The 22,843-nt window shown below is 38.4% G+C and overlaps 1 protein-coding gene across 26 annotated transcripts in view; it reads left to right on the top strand.

The window, feature by feature from the left end:
* The window catches only part of RIMS2 (regulating synaptic membrane exocytosis 2), a 737,938-nt gene that overhangs the window by 457,234 nt on the left and 257,861 nt on the right, over positions 1 to 22,843 (top strand). For 20 of the 26 annotated variants that reach the window (XM_074943967.1, XM_074943991.1, XM_074943992.1 and 17 more), the window contains one exon: positions 15,433 to 15,501. In XM_074943967.1, coding sequence (XP_074800068.1) covers positions 15,433 to 15,501 — 69 coding nt within the window. Of the gene's footprint in view, positions 1 to 7,536; positions 7,564 to 15,432; positions 15,502 to 22,843 lie in introns of all 26 variants that reach the window. The other 6 variants (XM_074943965.1, XM_074943973.1, XM_074943969.1 and 3 more) reach the window with 1 other exon arrangement.

The following is a 22,843-nucleotide window of genomic DNA, read 5'->3' as shown; positions in this document are numbered from 1 at the left end:
TTGTTGCAATTATATAACAGTGGTAGCAACAATGATCTATATGGTCATATTTTAATCAGATAATATCACAGGGGGAAGCTCATAGTGATGCTAGATTCAAGATCTGATCAAATATTTTGCCTCATACCTTCAGATCTAAGGAGTATATTCTGTCTTCCTGGCTGCACCTGAACAATCTTTTAAGCAAAAAGAAAAAAGAAAAGGAGTACTTGTGGCACCTTAGAGACTATGCATCCGATGAAGTGAGCTGTAGCTCACGAAAGCTCATGCTCAAATAAACTGGTTAGTCTCTAAGGTGCCACAAGTACTCCTTTTCTTTTTTCTTTTTACGAATACAGACTAACACGGCTGTTACTCTGAAATCTTTTAAGCCTGTATGAAAGCAAGTGTGGAAAACCTTATCAAAGGTTGCATGGTGTCAAATATTTGCTCTGGTTGGAGGTCAGGACTTAGTGCAGAAATCCTTCTCCATTTCAATGTAGCTTTGACCCAATTGGCCCCCAAGCAGTAGTTTGACATCCTCAAAATGTGCCACAAGTTCCAAAGAATTAGAGCCAAAGAAGAAGTTTAAAGTGCTCATTATAATTGTTGGAACCTTTATACATTTCTCTTTATGACACAAAGCTGTCTAAATTGCAGTAATAATATGTATGTCCAAATTGAGATGAGAAGTCCATTCAGAAGGATTTCAGAAACATGATCCTTCTCGTAGTCCAAACTTCTCCTCACTCTGCTAGACTGTATGTACTTCAAGATTTTGAAACCTGGTGTCCCATAAATTATTCCCAATTCAAATTGACACAGTTTTGCAAGCACAGAAATACAGAACAATGACTTTTGGAACTGAAATTCTCCAGATTTGGGACTGGGAAGATGTCCAAACTGAAATTTAGTATTCACTAGGAATTCCTGTAGGAAAAGGACTATGTGATAACTAAGCAATTCAATTGAACAGTGGTAAATCTCATGAGTTATTCCTGCATCAGGAATTGGAAAATTATATATTTCTTGAACTGGAGTATGCCTAAATTAAATTTATTTGTCGCATCTCCGAGTTTAAAATTATAAGTATCAGTTTCTTGCAGAAGAAAGTGGGAAAGTCATGGGAGTGCTTGGGGAACAGACTTGCATATCCCTCTGACTTCTCCAAGAAGAGAGTGTTTAAATTCTACTGTTAGCACCATAATGGTGAAGAAATATTTGATTCTTGTTCTTTTTGCTGGCGGTTTCAAGAGAAGATTCAGCTAAACTGAAGGCCTCATCATGTCTTTTGACTTATGAAGGTCTTACTGAATCCTGTGTTAAAAAGTCTTTTGTATAATGGAATATGAATGTTGTTCTCAGATTATGAAACTTTATTTTGAGCAAAGAGATGCTTGTAAAATCAAGTTTCTTCAACAGAAGATGTTATGTCTGGTGTCAGTGAATTCATCCTATAGGGCGACTGAGTTCCAGGCTTTAGTGACTATGATTTTATGAAGAGACAATGATGTTGTGTTAGATATGCAGATACCTTCCAAGCTGGTCTCAGAGTTCCACCACAGTCATCCCATTTATATTTTTTCCATTTCCTAAGCTCTGTCCTGCTGTACTTCTACATGCACAGAGTTTTAAAAGTCCCCAGTGTTTGTTTTGGTGCAGACAAAATCCCTTAGAAAGTCAGTCCAGCTATTTTCTTTCATATGGCACTAATCTTGCTTTCAGCGACTGGGGTTACAGAAGCTGTTTCCAGGTTGAGACAGGAGTAGTTCAACCCTCCCACTTTTGTATTTTGGAATGACTCTCAGTATATTATTGTTACTTTGTAAAATAAGACCTGTCTTAGTTCATGTATACAAAAGTTGTTGCTGTTAGAAATATCTTATTCCTCATTTAAAAAAAATAGATATTTTTACTGTATTAGAGGTACTGTATATCTCTCAAAAAAAGAGATTTTGAATTACAAGGATATTTGTTTTTCTTTTCATATGCAGACATATTTGGGCTTTATAGTGTCCAGATTAGGAGAGAAAGGAGAGAAATTTACTTAATTTTTGTTCTCTGAAGGTAGTATAAAAGAATCACCTACACTCACCCACTTTCTTTTCTTGCTAGAGTCAGGGATATGGTGTTTTACTTGTGGCACCTTCAATTCTCTTTTTAGCTGCAGTGAATTTTTGTGATAACAAAAATTGCCAGATTGTCAGCCCTGAAGAATGCATTTCTGTATTTATGCACAGCCAGTGATGTAGAGCAAGCTTTCCACAGCACCCCATATGCTGGTTTGCAGTGGCCAGCTGTAGCAGAGAGTAGTTCAGTTTCCATACCCATTTATCCCTCGATTATCTCTGAATAGACAGATTTTGTGATACAGACATGTCCAGTAAGAATTAGTCTATCATTGGTTTTCACTTATGTCACTAAACATACAACAGGTGGTAACAAGTTTCAGTCATCTCCAGCCTGTGCTGGATTTGAATTGGTGCAGATGAAGGACTTTGTATCCTTAACTGATCCTCCCACACTATCCAATCCCTGGACTTTCTATTGAGAAATGCAGAGCATTTTATCTGGGGGTATCTCATATATACACTGATAGAGTACAGCTACTGCAGAACACTCAAATATACAACATTAAAAACATAAAAATTTATCTTCTAAATATATCAGCAAAGGGAATTCATGGTGCCATACTACGCTAATGACACTGTTTGGCTCTTATACAATGACTATGTTTTAAGCTTTTTCATATAGCATATAAGGTCTATGGCAACATAAAATGTAAATAGTCCATCTCACTGATCATAACTGGACTTTTGGGCTACATTTTTACTACAGCCTCAACCCAGCTTCCAGTTATGCCCCCAAAATCAGCGGTGCATAAAAAAATCCAGGCAAAATAATCAAAGTTATTGACAATTTTATAGTGTAACTAGGGAGTTATTTGCATTATTTTCCTTCTGACAACTGATTGTAGACACAAAATTATAGGTAATTGAAAAAAAATTGGCATTTACCCCCTGTAGTTGATCATTATATTGTGGTATTTGTGACATTTCTCATAGAAGATGTAGAAAATACCCAAATTCCATGGAAAAGTTAATAAGTAAAGTAAGTCAAAGTAAATATTGTGGTGTGGTATCACATTTATGCACTACAGCAGTTCAAATCAATGGGACTGAGACTACGAGTAGTTCTACAGTTTAAACTCAAGAGGTTGAGAGACAAGGTCTTCTGTATTGTGGGCCTTCAAATCTGGAAGGTTTTTCCTCTCTCTGTTTCCCAGGGTACATATGTAGTATTCTTCACATTGAAAAGCAAGATAGATTTGTTTCACATTTTACAATTATTTGCAGTTGTAGGTATGCGGCGTGGACAGTGTTTATATCTGAGTCATGTGGGTTGATATTGAGTGATGGGTGAAGGTGTAAGATTATTGAATATTTTGAGGCACTAATTCTGTACTAATTCTGCTTTTTTTATAGAGACATATGCCCTTTGTTTATTGAAACTTGTTTTAGATATTTTTAAAATAATTGAATTATTGTTATTTATTTTTACTTAGTGTTAAAAAGCAACAGATTCATTTTTCAAAGTCAGTTCTTACAGCTTTAGAACCACACTCTGCCCTGCATTATTGATCCGTTAACCACAGAGTGTGGGTGGACAGCACTGATAGTGGTGAGATGCCAAAAAAGAAAAATATGTACAAAACAGAATTTTTTAGTCCCTCTGGAACACAGCTTCTCTAGCACTTTCACAGGAGTGGAAACCTGCAGACATAAGGAGACATAATATGGCTGAGATCCTGAAAGAGAAAAGTTTTAGATTATGAGCACTTTCACTAGGGGGAAAAATGAATTCATGTCAAACTGTGACCTTCAAAGAAAGACTTAGCAGTTTTCAGAAATAACAGCATTTGGAAATTGACTGTGAGAATCAACAAATAATGGACAAACTGCATTATCCTGAAAAGATAAAAGTGAATGTAATTGCCAAAAAAATAAAAAAGCAGTAGCTAGAAAATCAAATTAGAGTCCTCAAAATATCTGAAAATAAGAAAATTCCTAACTGGTTTTATTACATGAAGAATCTTATATTGTTTGTTCTTAGAATTAATGTCAATAAGAACCTCATTTACTAACCTACATAATTCCAAAGTGAGAGACTGAAAAGAACTCTGATAAGGGAGAAATTGTGGTCGTCAGCATTTCAGAACAAAGAGACAAAGACTGAATGCAGCATATGCGACAAAAGAAATCTGCATATAGTATATGAAAACAAAACATTCCTTTTCCAAATCTAACCTGATTAATTTGGATGACAAGAAAAGATTTGGTATCCCTAAAAAAAGGTCTAGATGAGGGTATAAATTCTGCAGTCCACTTCATGGCTAAGTGTTGGGCCATTTACCAGGAGACTGGCTATCTTTTCTGGGGCTAAGCTTCAAATTTGAAATTACTAGAAACCTTCAGGTCCAACCAGAAACATGGGGAATTTAACAAACTAGAAGTCTCAGTTCACAGGTAATTAACCTGAAGATGTTTCCTCTGTTAGTTAATTTCTGAGAAACTTCACTAACTGGATTTGAGATCCTGGATTCAATTCTTTGGAGTTTAGAGGCAATACTTTTTCTCTATCTTCAGCAAACTGGGGATGAATGGAATTTTATAGTGAAGATTCAAGCCATCCCTCCTATTGCATTGTACTGTTAAAGTTTGCAAATCAGTAATGTTGCGACTTGTGAAAAACAGGAGACTTTTTATTGGTATTGCTGAAATTTGAAAAGTTCAATAATAACTGAGATAAGTATTGCAATGTGTTGCGATTTTACCCTGCTGGATCAGGACCTTCCGTATCATGTATTTCTCAATAGTTTCCTTTCACTGTGCTGTGAATATGGAAAGCCAATAATATAATTTTAAATCAACGCCACCATCATCAAACCTAAGTTGAGGTAATTATAACCATTCTATCTCACGAGTCAATAGGCATGGGGCACTTCATGGAGAGGCATATGATTTTTTAATATTATAATATGGAGCATTTTATTTGCATTTTATGTGCAGTAGCACAGACCCACAAGTGGAGAATGTATTACACATATTTAACTCTGGTGAGCAAGAATAACTTTTTTCTTTCATGCTTTTTACATAATTTTCCCCGTTCTTTTGTGGAACACAGGTCTTGGGCATGTTATCTTGGTTTGCATGTATGAGTGTTTTGTTCATAGGATATGAATATCAATACCAGTATTATATTCTTATTATACAAGGATGAGTTATTAAATCCTTTAACAAAAAGGTATTTAACATGATACAGGGGTGTCTGAAAGCCTTTAAACTACCAATATTTTTCCTTATTAAAAGAAAACTGTTTTGCTATGAATTTTCTGCTGTTTTGGATAATTAAAAAGAGGCTACAGTAAAGTGTGATTGAACCACAAAAACATTTGAAGGCCCAGCAAAAATTTCCAAAAGCAGTGAAAGGGAATTTGGGTATTTTTATAGTTCTCTAAGTCTGGCTACTTTACATAATCAAGTTAGTAAACTATTCTCCTCCCTCTGATTCAAGAGGGCCAAAAACAGAAATCGTGAGAGAAAAAAATGCTTTCATAGCAAATTAAACCATTTGGAGGCAAAATTTACTTTGCTAAACAGCATATATATAGCAGATTAGGTTGCCTTTAAAAAAGTTTAATAAGGTTTTAAAGTATCTGGTTCCAGAAGGGGGCATTCTGTTTTGGCTGAGGGTAATAGAGTCTTGATATAATGATTATGCATAATAAACTATCATATATAATTTTACAATAATTTCTGGAAGAATGTTTAAAAGTTTAACATTATTCTAATGGTACAGTTTCTATCTTGTAACTATGTAAAGGCAAAGGTGGCTGCTCAATAGTCATAGGCCGCAATATTGCAATGATCTCCACATGGGTATAGGCCTGTGCCTTCCAGGAGATCTGCCTCTGTACAGCTCTTTGCAGAACTAAAGCCTTAGAAAGTCCATTCCTCTCTAATTACATCATGTAGCTTTGGCCCAGATTCACAAAAGTATTTAGGTGCCTAATTCCCTGCTGGAGGAATCAGCGAATATAGTGATTATGGGTCCCTGGAAACTATATTGTCAAGTGGAAAGAGAAAAGGGCTCTTCTAATTTTAATTATATTTACCAACAACAAAATTTGATAATATACAGAATTGCCATTTGTAGGTAGATTAGTAGCATCATATACACTTTACACAGTGGGAAACTGAGGCTCACAGAGATTAAGTGACTTGCCTTCGGCGGCACACTGATCTAGCAGATTACTGCTAAAACTAGTTGTCTGGAGACTTGGGTTCCAGTATAGATTGTGACACTGACGTGCTGTGTGACCTTGGACAGATCACATCCTCACTGAATTTCAGTTTCCTCATTTTTAAAAAGGGGGAAATTATATTTAACAACATTATAAAGTTGTTGCAAAGTCTAAATAATATTAGTAAGCTGTTACTTGTGCAAAATATTATTAGAGCCTCTTAATGGCCAAATAGAACTAGGGACTTCCAACCATGTTCTCATTGCGTTGTGAAGACAGTAGCATCAGCTCCTCCTGTGGTAGCTTTACAAATTTGCAAATGCAAAAGTGATTTTTCACTTTTTCACAAATGTTCAAATAATGAATTTTGTCCCAAAAAATTGAAGTTTTGGAAAATTTGTCCAATTGCATAAGAATTAGAGACCTGGAAAAGAGGCAAACTTTATTTAAAAGAGTCCACGAAACAAAATAAATGTTTTTGTCTGCTTAGCTGTTAGGTGAGGAAGCACAGGAGGAATACAAATACTAAACTAAATCCTGCAAGCTGGTACCCACATGAATAACTTTGTTCATGTCAGTAATCTCAAACTCAGTGGGGCTATTGGGAGGAATGGAGTTATTCATATATGTAAATGCTTGCAGAATTAGGGGCAGAGAGTTAGTGGAAGGAGGGGAAGATTGACAGAGACTTCCTTTTTTGGTGTGGTAAATCAGGAACAGGACTTTTAGGTGCCAGCCCATAATAGCATGCAGAATTGCCACAAGTGAATGCTGCTGATAATATTCTGCTGGAGACCCCTTCAATTCAAAAGCACTGCACAATCACTTAAGGATAGTAATTTATTGTTTTATTATATTAAAATTCACATAACTGAATATTATTTGAGCAGACTGGTTGCCATTAAAAAGTAAACATTTATTCACAGTTATAGTTCAGAATAGGCAACAACTGGAGTATCTTTGCCAACATTGTTCAGTTACTGGCAATAAAAGTTGACTTTCTATTGGTGACCAAAGTATCATTGTTGTGGTTTAATTTCTGCTAATTACTGTGGTTTTCCTCTTTTGTATTTAATTTAGTTTGAAATATATACCTTTATGGAAATCTTTAAGCATTAATATGGCCAGTCATAACTCCTCCACTCTAAACAGAAAAGTGTTTGCAAATTCACAGGTTCTAAGCATCCCTGTTACATGTATAGATTTCATGTATTTTTTCTTGACATCACTTCATTTTAATATTTGTTTTGCAGATAAAGGCTTATATTCATATAATTCAGGTAAATCTTCAGCATGCCTGAAGTGTTTATTGCTTGCATATATATGCACAGTTTAAGTTGACATTTTATTGATGTGCTTATGCTACATACTGTGCATATTTTAAATTGCTAAAGAGTTCCTTGGCTTTCCTGTGTGCTTTTCAGTTATGTCCTTTGTACTGGCTTTATTTTTTCAGCATCTTAGTATTGGGAACACCTTGCTGAAAGTATAATATTTGTTTTGTCTGTCTCTATTTGAAGGGACATAGAGATTTGATAGATAAGTTGTAGTATGCTTTACTAATTATACTGGGGAAATATTAAGTTATTTTGGTCAGAGATTTATTAAAATTGAAAACTTGTATTGAAGCTACTTTGTAAACTGTTTTAAATAGTTAAAGAATGCAGAAATGTGGTAAGTAAGATACTGTTAATATCAGCATAAGTGTCTTTGTATATAGCTATATTATACCGTCCCAGTTGCAAATCATTTTGCTATATCTGAGAGAGAAAAGTGATGCTCTTAGCTTTCCTTAATTAAATATAAATAACCCAATAATGTAAAGCCTTCCTAATACAAACTTAAATTCTGTCACACATTTCATGTGGGACTTTTCCAGGTCAAACAGTTTTAATTACATGAACTTCATTGAGATTTGGTTCACCTAATTATATTTTAATTATGTTTAATAAATGTAATACCAAGAAATTAAAGCTAATACTATGCCCACAAAAATCTCTTCAGCCACTGATAATCAGGTTCTCTGAATGAAACTGAGAGAGAGAGCTGCATGGTAGTCAGTTGTGGCTTCCTAAGTCTAAGACTGTTTCTGTTTCAAGCCTGGCATAAATTAGAATAATTTAAGGGCTGCACTAAACCAGACCAGGGGCTACATTCACTTCTCCTCCTTCTCCTCCTCCTCCTCATGTGTAAGATTGCCTATAGAGGCCCAATCTGGTAGGCGAGCGCTGAGTCCGCTTACCAGATCATGCTCTGCAGGCGAGTTAGGCAGAGGACCACGTCTTCCCCTGGTTCTTGCATTGCTCTGGGACATATGTGTTTGGTCACCTGGTGTGGAGCTGCTCTGCACATGATCAGAGGCAGAAACATAGATGCCTTGGGAACTTTATTGCAAAATTTTAGGTGCCAAGTGAGCTTAGGCACCTTCAGGGTTTGGTGGAAGCCAAGGGAGAGGGGGCGGGGAAGGTCTGGTGATTCATAGTGGGGCCTGATTCTCGGATTTAGGTGCCTAAAGTGTCAGTTAGCCACCTAAGTCCTTTTGTGAATCCAGTCCCAACTGACTAAGCCACCGAAAGGCCATCTACCATCTTGAGATACCTCTAACCACTGGACAATATGTCATTCTGATGTCTGTCTTAGTCTCTCCTGTTGAATTTATTCCACTTTTTACATGTAATTAAATTTACATTGAGCCTGAGACAGTGAGAAATGAGTCCGTAGTCCAGTGGTTAAGGCACTCACCTGAGAGGTGGTAAACCTGGGAGACGTCTGTGCTACCTTGCATGTAAAAACAATATCTCCCTGGGATATTGATGGCAGAACTATGCACAGGTCTCTACATCACTGTCTAATATCTGGTCCAATGTGGAAAGTAGTTTCAGCAGGTCTTCTCTGCATGCTAAAGCTGTCTGTCTTCAAAACATTTATAAATACAGAGTGTTTCATTCATGATTTGGAAGAGGCTGGATAGCCATCTCTCTTGGATGGTTTAGACACAACAAATCCTGTATCTTGGCATGGAGGGTTAGACTAGATGACCCTTGTGGTCCCTTCTAACCTTACGTTTCTATGAACTGCAGTCTTATAAAGTTTGGTAATGCCCCGAAATGTAATTCTGAAAACATGCTTTTTGGATATGACATATTCATTCTTCTCCAATGACTTACATATCATGTTTAAGGCTAAGATTTTGTCACAAATATTTTTAGTAAAATTCATGGACAGGTCATGGGCAATTATGAAAAATTCACGGAAGCCATGAACTGTCCCTGACCATTACTAAAAATATCCATGACAAAATGGAGAGCCTGGGCAGGTGCTGGGGGGCTGGGAGCTCCTGGGGTCCCCACCACCCGTGGGGGCTTGGAGCTTCAGGGTCCCCGTCCACTGGTGGCTCTGAGCTCTGGGGGTCCCGCTCTGGCATCTGCGGAGGCGGAGAGCTCTGGGGGTCCCCCAGCGACCCACAGTAACCGGGAGTGGCAGAGGGTCCTGCCTGCCACTCATGGTGGCTGTGAGCTGCGGGCAGCTCCCGCCGCCTGGGGTGGCAGGGGTACCCTGCAGTTTACTGCCTCTGCAGGGGATCCTGCAGCTCCCAGCCAGCGCTGGCTGAAACCTGGTGGTCTTTGGAAGTTACAGATTTTGTGACTTCTGTGACTAAATCGCAGTCTTAATCATGTTCACTCAGTTAGTCATTCAAGTCAGAAAAGGTTTCACTAGCTACCAGGACTGTGGACTCTGTGATGGATTTCCCCCAGCTGGGGTGCCACCTGCACTGAGGCCCCATTAGCCTGGGCTCCCTATAACTGTATTGCTGTGAGCAGCCTGCCAAGCCCTCTTCTAGGCTCCAGCACACATAGAGGTAGGGACACACCCAGCTGCAGTTACATACACACAGGTTCTTTAACCAGCCCCTGCACGGGGAGGCATAGCTAAGGCACCTCCCATTTCCTAAGGCACACATCTCCCCTTAAGTGTAAACCCCAAATTATACTGTCTTTTATTTCACAGCATAAGCTCATGACATTCGCCCCCTCCCTCAATGTGGAGAAGAAGCAGAAAGCTGTTGCATATCTAAGTTATGACTCCCACAAACTGGTTTTAGACAAAGCCAGAATGAGTTTATTAACTACAAAAGTGATTATAATGGATAGCAAACATATTAAAACAGATTACCTAGCAAACAAACAAAATACGCAAACTAAGCTTAGTATACTAAAGGGATTGGATATGAGTAGCAAATGCTCACCCTAAATGATGATTCAAGCAGGCTGCAGAGATTCTTAAGGGGCCAGCTGCACTTGCTTACAGCTTAAAAAACCCCAGGTGTTCCTTTCACAGGTTAAAAATCCCTTTTGGCCTGGGTCCAGCACTTCCCTCCAGTTCAGTCTTTGTTCCTCAGGTGTTTCCAGGAGCCTCTTTGGGTAGGGAGTCAGTGAAGAACCACGATGATGTCACTCCCCTGGCTTAAGTAGCTTTTGCATATGGCAGGAACCCTTTGTCTCAAAGCTGGGTTCCCATGCCTGGTCGGTGGAAAAACACTGGTATTCCAAGATGGAGTCCAGTACCAGGTGACCTGATAGTGTCATAGCAGCCATGAGTCAGAGGCTGTTTACAGTGTCCTCAGGAAGAGAGATTAGCTGCTTCTAAGGCCTATTGTTTTCTCCTAATGGCCCTTTAACCTGAATGGGCCCTTCCCAACCAGCCATCTAGACTGACAATCTTTTGCCTAGTTGGTGTTCCCCAGGTGTAAACACATTTGTAATACAGATATATAGTCAATATTCCTAACTTCAGATACAAAAATGATACATAGGTACAAATAGGATAATGATATTACAGTAAACCTTTCAAATGATATCTCACATGATCTATCTTGCATAAAATACCTCAGAATTATGCCATAATCATATCATAATAATATCACTGAAGAATATGGGGTGCAGTGTCACAGGCTCATTCTACCACAGCCAACCAAAAAGAAACTTGTATGCGTTTGATGTGTAAAGCAGAATAACTTAGTTTTGCTTTTGTTCAATTTGATACTGTATTACTTGCAGTAAGATAAAGAGAGATGTCTTGGAAGAAACATAGGAAACACATACAGTATTTACACCAGTAAGTTGCCATATTTACAGAGTTATTTTTATCCCTATCCTTCTCTTTTTAAAAATGGATTGTGATTTTGGGTAATTTATTCCTATTCGACCTGACCCAGAGATTACTGAACCCAATGAGAGTATTTTCATTGACTTCAATGGGCTTTGGAGGAGGCCAGTTATTCCTTGAGGTAATTTTTAAGTTTTAGACTGGATAATCATATAGCATGGTGTGTATTTTGTTTTCAACACACAAATGTAATAAGTCATAATGAAAGACAATATTCACCCTAGACTGGGATGATTTGTTAATAAATTATATTCTAGGACACTTAATTAGTGCTATTCCTTACATTAAAATAGAGCCAAGATAGAATTGAAGGATAGAGGCAATGATCCATTTATATTCTGTAAGGCTATCAGTCTTGAGAGTCCACCCTAGGTCTGTCACAACATGGCTGTCACATACACCATACTAATGAAGTTTGAACTGGTTTCAGAGCGGAGAATGACTCCCTTTTTGCACTTACGTAATACATACCTTCTTTTATAAAACATCTTGAAACATACATATGAAAAGTGCTAAATAAGAACTTATTATTATTATTATTATTATTTTATTTATTATTTATTATTATTCCTTGGGAATAATTTATTTGTGAACATGTTTCATTTTCAATAGTGCCAGATAAACCTGAGATTGATTTTTTTTTGCCCTGTGGCATTTATTCTAGTTGCTCAGATTAAAAAGGGGTAATTTTACAGGGCACAGGTAAGAAAAGATAGAAATCTACGTCTTCAGAGCTCTGATGTGTGATTCCAGAATTGCATCTTCAATGGGCTATAAAGGAAAAAACCATCGGAATTACTAAATAATACCACACTCGCAAAACTTACAAGAAGTTTTAAAGTCTGCAGCTACCATTTACAGTAGTATCTTATACATTGATTCCAATGAGGGATCTGAACCTTTCAAACTTTTTCTGTTTCTGGGGCTAATGAGAGACATTTTAAATAAACACTCAGTTTGGTCTGACTACTTCACAAAACTTACCAGTTCCAGGCAGTATTTTTGCACATCGCTCTGTTCAGACAGACACTTTATTTCCTCCATCCTACCTAAAAACATTAATGTCCAAAGGGAATTTTTTTAAGTGAAAATTTTCTTATCTTGTTAAAATAACACCCCCCAAAAAAACCACCAAACCCAAAAAAACACTTACTCTACACTTGATATTTTGATGATTCTTTAAAAGTTAATAAAAACATTTTATTTTCATCATTAAAAATGCATATCTTGTCTCTAGAATATTTAACATAACATTCTAAAATATATTAAAACAGCTCTGTTAATTGCAATTATAAAACATATAAAAGTAATATTCTAATAATTAATTAGCAAGATATGCTCATGTCTAATAAAATATTGCTTACTGAAAATCACTGCAGCGCTTCACAGCCAGACTGGCTGTGACCCTTCTTTCATGAGAAAGAGACACTGTCAGTTTTCCTCCTGGGTGAAGGATTCTGGGTGTTTCTTTGTACTCCAAGATATACTAGACCAATCCTTTGTCTTTATTCATAAATCGGACACCCCCTGCTGTTTTTCTTCTGTAGATTTCCTCTCTTGTATATTGCACAATATCTAAACATGCAGCTGACTCAGTATGCAAATAGGCATGCACTGTGAGGCATACAATGCATAAATGACCAGACAGGGAAATAGGTATCAGTTACCTCTTGCCTGAAAGTAACATTTCTGAGGTATGTCACCTCCTGGTGACCTGTCTTAATTCTAAGACGTTAAGAACATAATTTTCAGTATAGATATATAACACCTTAAATATTATCCATACACACATTTCACAATGATTACAGTGACCAGTAGGCTACTGCCTCTTAGTGTAGACCTCACATGCTGCCTTCAGTGAACTATTATACAGCTATCTGACCCAGAGGATCCATATAAAACCCTATTCAGATGATGTGTCCTCTGCAAATTGGCATAAAGGGGTCCCTGGGTCACAAAGTAGCTTGGGGTTAAGGTGTGTTACAGTTTGGTTTTTGTGCTGGTGCCAGGGGGGATGGAAGCATGTACCCCTGTCCATCTTCCACCCTGGTGTTATTATCAGTACCATATGGAAGGCTCTCTACTGGGTCTAGAACATCAGGGACAATATTACAAGTGTGGCTGATTCTCTTTCCCAGTGGGTTAGGCTAGATTTCTATGGAAGGTCCCCTCAGGAGCTCTATAATTAGGGAATAATCAGATCCAGAATTGCCTTTAAGTCAAATTTAAGTATTCTCCTTAATTACCCTGTTTACAGTATGTCCTGTATGAGTATGGAACCTGCTCCTTCACTCTCGCCCTGATTCTCTGGGTCTTCCCTAGCGGTAAATTGTTCTTTCTCCTTGTGTTAATCCAACCAATGGACTTCAAAAGAAAAGCAACAAACCACATGCATGGAAATTTAAAATTATTTACATAACCTATTAAACTAATCATAGTCAGTCTATCTTAAAGTTATACATTACAGTAAGAGTAGGCCTGGCTTTCCTTGCATTGATAATTTTCAGGTTCTTAACTGTGCTTAAAAATTGGTATATCATATAAACAATAACAATTAACATCTTTCTAATGCAATTGCAGAATTAATTTAGTAACAAAACAAGTTAACTGTTATAACACTTAAAGAGTAAAAATTACGTTTCCAAGTATTTCCAAGTTAAACAGCTTTATTTGAGCAATGAAGGGCTGAATTGTAGATTGTGGGCTTTGAGCTGGAGGGGAATGAGCATCCATCAAATATAGTGATCAGTTCATACTCCTCAATGAAAATTCCCCACTGTAAAGTGGCATGCACTATGCACCAGGGGGGCACATCCTCTTCATGGGATCCCCAATCTGGCTATATGCCCCTGATTCTATTACAATAGGGTTCTCCCCTACTGTGGAGGAGGGGGCTAGGATCCACCCTAAGAGATATGTGAATAATCTCCATTCCCCTGAGTAGTGATTCTTCTTAGTCTCTATGTCTTGGTTTTACCCCTCAAAACTACTATTTTTTCTGCATCTTCCAGGAAGATTAATTGTCCCTTTCCTACCCATCAGAAACCTTGCACACATGTCAAGGACTGGTGGCAAGTAGGTTGAGTCTCATAGCTAGTGACCTATTGGATGATTGCAAACAGTCTGAGCTGACACACAGTTGTGACCATGTAATCATTTGTTAATATGTATTACTACAGAATGCTAAAAAATACGGATTTCCTTGTCCTCATTTCAAAAAGTACATTCTCTTTTATTAATGGGTGAGTATCACCGACACGTTAGGATACAGATTTGAACATTCCAATATCAGCAATAAAACAAGTTGGGCAGAGCTGTACTTATAAGATGCCAAAGAAGAAAGAGATAAGTGTGTGTAAGTAAAATTAAGCCAAACAGAGGCTAACACATTTATTTGTCATACATGACCTACATTTTAGGTCTAATTATGGATTTAGAATCTGCTTTTGCCAACTAAGCTCTAGCTATTTTAACAAGTGTTGTGGTTGCTGTGGTACAATTAAAATACGTCTTTTCCTCTGATTTTTCACAGCTATAATTTGTCTTGCAGGATGCAAACTATGCATATGAAGCTGCCAAGCTCTAATAATGATTATCATTATCTTTTAGAAAATGTAGCATTCATTTAACATAATAGCTATAATTCATCTTCCAAGTGTTTATATATGAGTTTAGCTATATTGCAAACAAGAAAAAAACATAGCATAACGTCGGTATTTTGCAGCTGGATTTCACTCTTTCACTTTTGAACTATTACTTTATGGATTTCAAGGAAAATAATGTGCCACTAATTAATAACCATTACAATAATATACATATCTTTCTGTTCCAAGGATCCTGTATTGATTCTCCTTGTATTTATCTATATATTTTTGCCAAGTTGTGTAGTCTGAAATGCATTTCATTTGGTTATTATTATTGCCTGAGCAGTTCTGACTTACAGTAATAACAATGGTATGTTTGTGACCATTCTTTTTCTGCAGGGTCCAAAAGAATCAGTGATAGTGAAGTCTCTGACTATGACTGTGATGATGGAATTGGTGTAGTTTCAGGTATGAATTTCTAAATGCATTCTTCTAGTTTCAGTAAAGAGCTTTCTTATTTATAATTTACTATGATTAATTTAATGTTGCTTTTCTCCTGGTAGAAAATAAATCGGCACTCAATACACATTTTTCTAACAAACACGCAGAATGCTGTGAGCTAGCTTTTCTTAATGCATTAACTACAAAAATGACTTGCAAAGGGGAAAAGCAATGATACCTTTTCCTTTTTGGCTTCTTTATAATGTATTTTGTCCAAAAGAATGAAAAAAGAGTTTTATTTTGTTGTGCTTTCTTTTTAACTCAGAATTCATGTTATCTGGAAGACTCTATGGTGAAATCATAGTGAAATAGTGAAAACACTGGAGTCAAGGGCTCAGAAAGCTGAACATTTGAGAGAGGAAGGGAATTTTAGCCATATGTTTTTAAAAGTGTATTTGTTTTGTTAACAGGCATTTAATTTTGGTGTTTCATGAGTATTTAAGACAAAAAATGTTATTGGCAAAGATCCAACCTCTTCTAATAAGATGCAAAGAGCTCACAATATAGAACTCTTAGTTCTCCAAGACATCCATCAGTAAAACCAGAAGAGACTACATTTTGCATTTCTGGATATTTCTAAGATAATAAATAGAAAAAAAAACAACAATTGTTTTTATAAAGAAAAAATAACAGTAATAAAACCCATACACTATCCTTTTGAGTCTTTAAACATCCCACAGAAACAAAAAGGGACATCCTGTGACAGGAAAAAATCCTTATGCCAGTCATGTTTAATTCTTTCTTTTGCAAGAGGCACCATTCTGGACTGGGGTGCGCTTTGTAGTTCTCTGGATTGTTAGCTCAGTCCCCAACATTTCTAGTTTTTTTCACACCTAATTCCCCCTTTTTGTTGCAACCCACCTTTGGCCCCATATCTATCACTACCTTATGGTCGTAGGCCTTGTCTACAGTGGAGAAAGGAATTATGTTAGAAATCATTATTAACTAACACATCTAACTAACAGAATGTAAAACACAATTTAGTACCTAATGTGTTCACTAATTATGAGTAACTGGAGGGTCCTCATTACCATAACCAGATAATACATTTTAAAACTTGTCCTTGTCAATACTAGTTGCTACACATCATATTAGTTAACACATTTCTAACACGATGCATCTTCCTGGTCTACACAAGCGCTAAGAGGGAATTCTGCTGCATAGTAGACACATCCAGCTGGCAGTTGTGCCTTTGAAGAAGCATGTTTGATGGTGTAGGGATTGCAGCTGAGATATGGTTCCATGTGGCTGGCCCCTTTTTTATCTTTTGTCTCCTGGCTCCAATTCTGTCTCCTGAGAGGAGATTTCATTCTGGTTCCTTTGCATTCATGGGCAGGCATCAAACAGATAGTCCAACCTCCATAGTGAGCACCAGGCCTGAGCCAAGGTTCACAAAACTGTGTACAAGGAGGGTGATCTGAAAACAGTTGGTTTCATCCAAGTTTAACTGTGCCATAATTCATTTACATTCAGCTTTCCAGGATGCAACCAGTCATTGTTTCCACCTCCCCATAAGCTTCTGTATGTTTGAGAGTACGGGAAGGATAGTTGTAGGGTACTTCTCCTCACTCTGCAAGGTGTTCTTTAGGAGTTCCTTCACCCTTCTCCTTTCCTGGCACCATTCTCAGTGGCCAAAGAGGCCATAGATTTTCCCTGCCCTAAGCCTGTTTCCCAGATCACAAAGAAACTGTGGAGGAATCCTGGGAGAAACATGACTTGAAGATAGCTTTTCTTGTTGCCTCCTTGGACCTGGTGGCTTTTTCTTCTCTTCTGCTTACCAATAATCTTATGGGCAGAAGAATTTTATGAAAAGCACAATTCCAAACTGAACAGTGCCTTATAGCCTGCCCCTTTTAGGAAAAAAGCTATTTAGGGAAGATCAAACCCTGTAGACTGTCCAGGATGAGAAAAATTCTGCTCCAGAATGACCAAAGTATCATATTCCTCCTCCTAGCCTAAAGAACACTCAGGTTGCTGTTAGTTTCCCTTCAAGTCTCACTAAAGACCAAGGTTCCAAATATCTCACCATGAAATAATTCTCAGGAACAAATCAAAACCGGAAGAGTTTGCAGGCCAAGCCATGGAGAGCTTTTGATCCCAGGGCTCTGAAACTTCCTCCTCTCCTTTTAAGAGAAGTTTTCTACTTCCCTTCTTCAGACAGCACTTGGTACAGATCTCAGAAGACCATTAGGTTCATTTGGTGAGTTCTTTAGATTAGTTTGTGGATTTAGTGAATATCCAGGTCTCTGCCCTGCTTGCCCCAATCTCTCTACCTAGAAAACAGTGAGGAGAGGAAGCAGCACCACAGTCCTTCTGACATATTCAATCCATAACAGAGAGACAGTGATTCTTGGAGATCTGATTGCTCCTAATTGCTGTGCCAAAGATGTCAATATGAGTTTATCTTAGTTTAGATCTGAAGTGGCTCAACTTCTAGTGTATGCTCAGTCATCACCATAGTAAGGCCTGGGGGATTGCTCTTGCCTCTGTAGATTCTAAAGATGAATGCTTTCATATTCCCATTGCTCAGTTGCCTCAGAAATACCCCATTTAACTTGTGGGGAAAATCAGTCCATCTGGCCTAATGCCAGCACCCCAGTGCTCACAGACTCTCTCACTACTGTTTGACAATTGATGGACTTGCTGTGAAACACTTGGGCTTTATAATACAATGACAGAATCTAGCCAATTCTTTATTAGCTGCTAAAGCATGTGTTGACATCGCTTTAGGGGTGCTAAAGCTTGCTTTAATGCTTTCAGAAAAGAATTTTCAAAGGTGATAGTCCATGTCAGGAGACACCTGAATAATTCAGTCAAACACATACTAGAAATGTCATCCATAGATCTAGTAATTTGGGACACAAAAATCTGCTAATATGCATCATGGTACCATGTTGGAGCAATGGAACCCAAAGAATGATCTGCCAGCCACAATCTTACTCTCACCAGTGGTCAGGCAGTCCTTGTTGTGATTGGAAAGTCGTACTGCTGCACGATTTTCAGACAGTCCTAACAACATCCGATACAAGCCTGCAAAGATGTGTAGCTGTCTGGTCCTAGTTACGTGAAGACACTTGGTCCCATCAGGAGAAGTGTCTCCAAGTCAGCCTACTGGAACACAAGGCAGTGGGGTTTGCCCTTCAGAAATGAAATCCTGAATCTCATAGGCCTGTTGTGTATGGACAACACCCACTGTAGTTACGTATATTAATAAGCAAGGGGGCATCAGCAGTAGAAGACTGATACAGGAAGCATTGACCCTAGTTCTGTGTGCAGAAGATCACCTGCTGTTCAACATGGCAATGCAATGGGCAGACTTTCTAGAGTTGCAGGTTAATCGGCTGAGCCAACAGGTACTGGGCATTGAATCTGCAGGACTTCCAATCAGTAAGCAATCAATGGATCACCCCAGCAGTGGACCTCTTGTGACCACCAAGATCCCTAGATTCTTTGATTGGTACATGAAATCTCAAACCTGGGCAAAGCAAACCTTCTCTCTCAACTAAAGAGGCCTGCTGATGTATGCTGTTTCTCCTTTCGCCATGAAGGAAAGGGAGTCCTGTAAAGGACAAGATGGACAAAGGAGTACTCATTCTAATAAACCCCAGACTGCCCTTACTGGTCAAAGGATTCAAGGCTGCTGATGCTCTCACCCACAGATCTGATTTTTCTCCAGGAAAGTAGAAACACAGGTCTACTTTTGCATGAACTGGAGTCATACAGTGCACCGGGTAAACCTCATGTAAACGTCTGGCTTATGAAAGGAAAGACCTGAAACTATAGGGGCTTCAGACAGGTTACTATAGTCCAGATAAATATCCCCCTCTAGAATTTACCACAAAAGTTGGGATAAGTTTTATTGGTGTGTAGGAAAGGATTGGAGAATGAATCTGAAATCCTGTTCCATTTCCTGTGCCGTTTCCATTTACCAGAGGTTTATACTCTTAGTGAACAGACGTCTGAGGACAGTGAAATTATTTCAGCAAAGCCTCATTCTATAGAACCAGTGGTTAACTTAGTTTTTCATAAGGTGTTTTCCTCTCTTCAAGTCATTAGTAGTGTTAGTTCTCTTCTTTTGGTTTTCTGTTAAGCTGTCTGTTACTTCTATTCTTGGGGGCCATTACTTCAATTATGAATATACGGAGCTAGCTGCTTTCCTGATCATGCATAATGACAAGGTATGCCTCAGAGAGTTACAAGTTTTACTCCTGAAATTAGCTCTAGATTCCTCTGAAATCAAGCCATTAATCTCCCTTCCTTTTGCTTTCAGCCAGCATCCCCAAAGGAGCCCTTATAGCATACACTAGGCCAGAGGTTCTCAAACTGTGGTCCGCAGACCACCAGTGGTCCACGAGCTCCGTTCAGGTGGTCTGTGGATAGTTCCCTCTAAGGTGCGTGCCTGGGCAGCCATCTGCCTAATTAGTGGAGCTGCGCAGGCGTGGCTCCAATAATTAGGTGCCTGGACCCTGGAGAAGACTCACATGTGAGGTGAGGTCGTGGCCTTGGGGGAATATGGGGTAGGTGGGAGAGGGCAGTGGGGTGAGAAGAGGGGGTGGGGGGATTTTGGGACATGCAGGGCTGTGGTGGCCAGACTTTCCCAAGCTCCGGGGCTGCGGCTGCCGTGGAGAGATGGTCCTCCTTCCCAGCCTCAGCTCCGTGTCTGCTGTGGCAGGGGAGAGACCCCCCTCCTTCCCAGCCCAGCTCAGGGGCTGCTGTGGCATGGGAGAGAGGGCACATCTATCGCATTAGAAAGGTAAGACTACTGATTTTAAAATATGAGTTGTGTGCTTTTATTTGTAGAACAAAAAAACGTTAATTATTTAGGGTTTTTTTTTAATATAGTGCTTTTATCCAAAGCGCTTTACAGTAGTTAGCTAACGGTATAAACAACATTTGGAAAAATCATTAAGTGGTCGGCTGAGACCCTTGGCAATTTTCAAGTGGTCTGCCAAAAAAAAAGTTTGAGAACCACTGCACTAGGCATAGTTATAGCTGTTACATTCTGTTCACACAGAACTCCAGACCTTTGGAAATCAGATTTCCTATATGTACTCCTCAAGGGCCAAAGGCGGGAAATGCTATATTTCAGTCATAACTAGAATGGTTAGTCTGTTGTATCAAGTAATTAGACTGAAGTTTGTCCTTATGGAGTCAAAAGTCAGTCAGACGGATGAGTGCCTCCTGGCCAGAAAGAGTCTGCTTTTGTGGATGAGATTTGCCAAGCAGCACTTTCATGCTTCATTCAGAGGAGATGTTTGTGTGCCTACAGACATAGCTGCTAGACTAAAGGCTAGATTTTCAAAGGTATGTAAGTGCCTAAAAATGGGAGTTAGATCCTAACCTGCTTAGATATCTTTGAATATCACAAAAGATGCCCCTCTGCATCTTAGGGCACCTAAATACATTTGAAAATTTGGCCCTGAGAGTTTTAGGACTCATAGTGCAGAGCAGCATAGCCTTGGTAATCTCTTTAGTTAGTCCCTCCTGATGTTGGTTAGATGTATTGCTATGCATACACCTGTCCAACTTTGAGGGACTTCATCACAGAAAAGGACATTTTGGACCTGGTTTTCAACTGTCTAAGCTCTGTTTGCATACAGTTGTTGTGTCGGGGACACGGGGAGCCAGCTGCAACTCCCTGAGCCCCAGTTACTTGGCTCCAGTGCAAGTTACATCTTCAAGGAAACAGTCTGCCCCATTCAGGCCATGACAGTCTCCTCCCTCTCTATTCACCACTAGCCGGAGGGGCAGCTGGTGCAGGAAGCAAAGGAGCCACCTCTGTGATCTTTCAGCTACAAAAGGGGGGATTTTCCACTGGACATCTCTGGCCAGTTTAAATTCATTGTGTGGCACATAACAACCCTTTATTATTGCTTTGTGATTTATGTTTTGAGCACACCAGTTAATTTTATCCAGGCTGTGATTTTTTCAGAGTTCATTCAGTTCAATTACAGTAGTAATGGAAGGTGCTAAAAAAGTTATCAGTATGGGCTGAAAGATGGAGCAAAGAAGGATAGCTGGGTGTGAAAAATCTAGCTAAATAAGGGATAGAATTACTTATATTTAAATAGTCCAGTCCAAAATGGTGGGCCCCCCCCACACTGGAAGAATTTCAGTTTGCAAGAAAGACCAAAGTCTCCTTTATTTAGCTTGTTTTCTTAATCCTTTTGTGTTAGTTAAGAAGAGTACTATGACCGCATACTCTATGTGATGAAAAGTGCATAATTTCATTTTGAAATCCTTCAACATAGTAGCAGTCCATTTTATAGTATTAAGAGTTTGGGAGGCAAAGTTGGGATCATACTTTTATCTCACCTAAATGAGTTTTTTTCTAGGTGAGTGGATAGCATTTGTGATTTCCTCCCTTCTTTTGTACATTATTTGAAAACAAGTTAACTCTTTCAAAACGTTAAACTATCCCTGTTGTTCATTTTGAGTGTTGATTCTTAAATAAAGCTGATAATGACTATTCATCTACTTCATCTGAATTTGTTCTGATCTCCTCTTATGATATCCTCTTTTTCCTGACACAGAGTAGCAGACAGTATGTTGAGCCATCATGTTCCATACAAGATTAATGAGATTGTTCTTAATTTCTTTCAGTTGTATGAGTCTCCTATTTAAGATAATGGGTTAAGAATCGATTGGCATTTTCTGTCCATTCTCCAAGACCTAAATGTCTTCATAGATTGTATGAAGTTTACCTTTATTTGACTTCTGTTTTGATATATGACTGTACAATTGGAGAGTCTGCACAATTCTGTGGATAAGTTTCCTGCTCTTAACAGAGTTTGCAATATGCCTCAGCACATTTCTTTTGGGGCTTTTTAACTTTGATTTTTCTGCTACCTTGGTTGCATTGTAATTGGGGCTGGTTGTGTGGGTGGGAAAGGTATAATGTTCCTGTGGCCTTGAAAAAATCTATTTAATTGCCTCTCTTTTTTAGTACTGCTGTCACTCTGTGTACTTTTTTTTTAAATGTATTCCTTGTTGTCTTGTCTCATCATCCACATACATCTCTCATTTACGGTTCTTATACTCAGTTTGCAAACTCATCACAATGTCATCTTGATTTAAATATTTGCCTTCATTTCATCAAGTGTTACCTCTTATTTTTTGCTTCTTTTCCTCCTTATCCCAATTCTTTCATTTTGTGTTCTTGGTTTTTATTTAACAGCAGGTTTTATTTAACATGACAGCTCACTTTGCTCTTTGTTCCTTCTGTCATATAAGTACGATATCGCCTCAAATAAGTTTGCTAACATCTGTCAAGTATTTATCTTGATCCTTTCCATGGCATTGCTTATTT

The sequence above is a fragment of the Natator depressus genome, chromosome 2 (genome assembly GCF_965152275.1).
Source record: "Natator depressus isolate rNatDep1 chromosome 2, rNatDep2.hap1, whole genome shotgun sequence".
Taxonomy (NCBI): domain Eukaryota; kingdom Metazoa; phylum Chordata; order Testudines; family Cheloniidae; genus Natator; species Natator depressus.
Note: the sequence above shows the minus strand (reverse complement) of the source record. Positions and strands in the feature narration are given on the sequence as shown.